This window comes from Halyomorpha halys, unplaced genomic scaffold (assembly GCF_000696795.3).
Source record: "Halyomorpha halys isolate HHAL.00 unplaced genomic scaffold, Hhal_1.1 Scaffold2168.1, whole genome shotgun sequence".
Taxonomy (NCBI): domain Eukaryota; kingdom Metazoa; phylum Arthropoda; class Insecta; order Hemiptera; family Pentatomidae; genus Halyomorpha; species Halyomorpha halys.
In genome coordinates, this window is record NW_027111404.1 from 3373 (window position 1) to 6808 (window position 3436).

The 3436-nt window shown below is 34.7% G+C and overlaps 1 protein-coding gene across 1 annotated transcript; it reads right to left on the reverse strand.

The window, feature by feature from the left end:
- Positions 1 to 1256: 1256 nt before the first annotated feature.
- Ppa (Partner of paired) lies at positions 1257 to 2828 on the reverse strand. Its single transcript, XM_014436929.3, has one exon. The coding sequence runs from the start codon at positions 2781 to 2783 to the stop codon at positions 1530 to 1532; it is 1254 nt and encodes a 417-aa protein (XP_014292415.1). The 5' UTR covers positions 2784 to 2828; the 3' UTR covers positions 1257 to 1529.
- Between the last annotated feature and the right edge of the window lie 608 nt (positions 2829 to 3436).

Genomic DNA, 3436 nt, shown 5'->3' on the forward strand with positions numbered 1-3436 from the left:
ATTTAATTTACATATTTCATTAGCGAAATTTATTATAAATAATGACATAATTTACTTTGTGAAATTAAAGTTTGACTAATTATGAGGTAAATATAATTATAAGAATAACAAATACACATGGATGAGAATTGTTGTTATAGTGAATTATTATTTGTAGGTTTATTAAAGTACATGAATATGAGACAATTTCCGAAACGTTGTGCAACAATATGATAATTTAGAATAAAATATATTCTAATTTTGGAAGTTGTTAACCTCAAAAAATTATTGAAATAGATAATGACATTTTATTACTAAAAAAAGTCCAATGTTTTAAAGAGTATCCATAAAACTCAGTCTTAGATTGTTATCTGTTAAGTTACAGCTTAATTCATTCTTATTAGTAAATTACAAAAGAAAATTACTTACTTGGCAATATGCAATTAAAGAGGTCACTGTACACTAAATTCTATAAAATCACAAAACTTTTAACATAAAAAACAATTAAAATAAATGTCTTATCTGTTGTTGGGGTGAACAGCATTCAGTTGAAGGGCAACAGTAATTTTCTACCTAAAGCTGACTAACATAGTCAACCTAACCAAAATAGAAGGATATAATCTGTAGCACAGTATACAGTAATAAGATCTCATTCCTAATGCTCAAGCTCACATACACTTGAGGCTACTCATTTTCAACTTAGTACATTCTTCTCATCTCAATGTAAATCTCATACTATACTTTTCAACAAATTAACTTATAACATTCAAACGCAAAAAACATCTTTTGTAACAATATATACATTACAGTTCCCCTACAAAGAAGTAATAACTAAAATGAAAATATAACAGCAATAAAAAAATAATATTTTAATGATGCGTCTTTTACAGTTAATTTAAAGAAATACTTGTCTGTCAAGGAACGAAATTGGGCTTTCAATAAATGCTGGCAATAAATCTCGTTTGTGTATGTTCTATTGTCAGCATTAATGATTGGTATCATGCCCATTAAGTCTATTTAAATATAAGAACAAATCAAATTATTATTACAAATAGAGAACCCATCAAATCTCATTCTCCCATTAATTCAAAATTCTATAAGTAAAGACTCTATTCTTCAAATAGTAAAGACTCTACAGTTCATTAAGATTTTATTTAAAATGGTACGTAGAGACTTTTCCAAATCGCTCAGGATTTAAACATATGTAATATAGATCCTACATAACATTAGTCATTAACATAATTATTGTCCACTATAGAGGTTCTCACCTCAAATCCATTAAGTTTCATTTTATAGGGCATTACAAAAATTCAATGACTCAAAAAGAGAACTAACCGAACTCACACTAGTCGCATAAGAAAATAAAAGAGATCTAAACAAATTTATAGTTCAAATTTTATGTATATATGATTTTATGTACATAAAAAAATATAAATCGTCAATTTTCCCACAATATCTAGCCTAAAACTAACTAAAAACAGTCGACGAGGGAAGTCGAAAATTGAGCTTAGTAAATAACAAATAAAATATCACATTTAGCGAAGATGGTGTCATCTACAATGCCACAGGCGCAGGTTGAGAATGGAGAGTCTAGGCAGCTTCATGATGGTCTCGAGGCCAGCGGTAGTAACTCGGGTGCAACCATACAGGTCGATGCAACGGAGGTGCTTCAAGCTCTCTGCGATAGTCATCAATCCCTTGTCAGTGACCCGATGGCACTGCCCGATGTTGAGAATCTCCAGTTCATGAAGAGTCTTGGCAAGCCGGCAAACACCTTCATCTGATATCTGGCACGCTGACATAGAAAGGGAACGGAGGTTGAACAGCCCTTGAGACAGATGTACTAAAGCCTGGTCCCCAACTTTGTCACAAAAAGAAACATCTAAAGATGAGACCCTGGATCCACCTTCTGCTAAATAAGCCAGGCCCATATCAGAGATATTGTCACAGGCACGGAGGTTAAGTTCCCGAAGGTTGGGCATTTTGGAAAGATATTTGAGACCACTATCGCTGATGTTTATACAAAAGCTCAGATTTATGCACTGCAAATCTGTGAGACCTGCTGATATATGTTTCAATGCATCGTCGGAGAGACGCTGGCAGTCCTGAAGGCCGAGATATTCTAACCGCAACGTACCATCTGCCGTTTCCCTATTCTGGCCCGCCAGATGTCCTATCCCTTGGTCAGAGATATGCCAACAAGACCGTAGGTCGAGCCGCTTTAGATTTTTCAATCCCCAAGCGATAAGCAATAATCCAGTATTAGTTATATTACAACAGCCTCCAAGCATCAGAACTTCTAAATTCTTCAAATGTTCGGCAATTCTACCTAGACTGCTATCAGTGACCTGTTTGCACAAAGAGAGATCCAATTTAGTCAGAGTTCGCATTTCAGTGAAAAATGCGTGATCTAATGCAATGTCGTTCACGTTGAAACAACCGCTCAGATTGAGAGATTCTAAGTTTGGAATACCTTGGACAACATCTCGTAAACTCCCTCGTAGTGACAACACTTGCACTTTCCGAATTCCACGTTTCACTAAACTGTGAAAAATTGTGTGGCACGAGCGACGTAAATGAAGTTTGGCAACGGTACCTCTCCATACAGACTTGTGGTAACTGGCGTCTCGCCAAGCAACACAGACCTGGGCTGCCCGTCCCTTGTCGCGAACCTCGAGGTAGCTGAAGATGAGAGCAAGTATCTCCGGGTAGAGGTAGGAGATGTTGGTTCTGGTCACTGGCAAGTCCAGCTGGGGGCGATGGAGTGGACGATGGCGCGGTAACTGAGTCAACGGATCTTCCATACCGGACCGACATGCCGATGAGAAGGCCGGCACTGTACTGGCCCTCGCTCCCACCACCCTTCCCCCACTCCCCCTCTCCTCCCCTCTCCTTCCATTTAAATTTATTACAACCAACATCAAATACCTTGTCTGTATATTTTACATCGTTAAAAAACTAAATGTTCATGTTCCCTTTAACCCAGTCGACTATACAGATAAATGTTATTGAAAAGATCATATATATCAATGAGAAAATTAAAACGCTGTAAAATTTAAGTAAAAACTATGCATAAGTTTTTATTTTATTTTTTAGTTGCTTATTAATTTTTATTCTATAAAATACGAAATATTTCTTTTTATTTAATAAAAGTAAGAGACTGAAAACATTAAGAAATATTCATTACAATTTCAACATTACTATGAAATGGTGTAATAATTGCCAATAATAATATCTAATTTTTAGTCAAATCTACATAATTTATTAAACAGCTTATTAAGTTATAGCTACTTGATTTAAAAATTACAGGAGACGATATATTTCTAAAATAACTTAAAAACACATTCAATTGTACAAATAAATTATTGATGATATATAATATCTGTCTGTAATGCTGTAAAAGAATACTTCAAAGAAGCTTAATTTTCAAAAAATTCATCAAATGATATTTCGGACC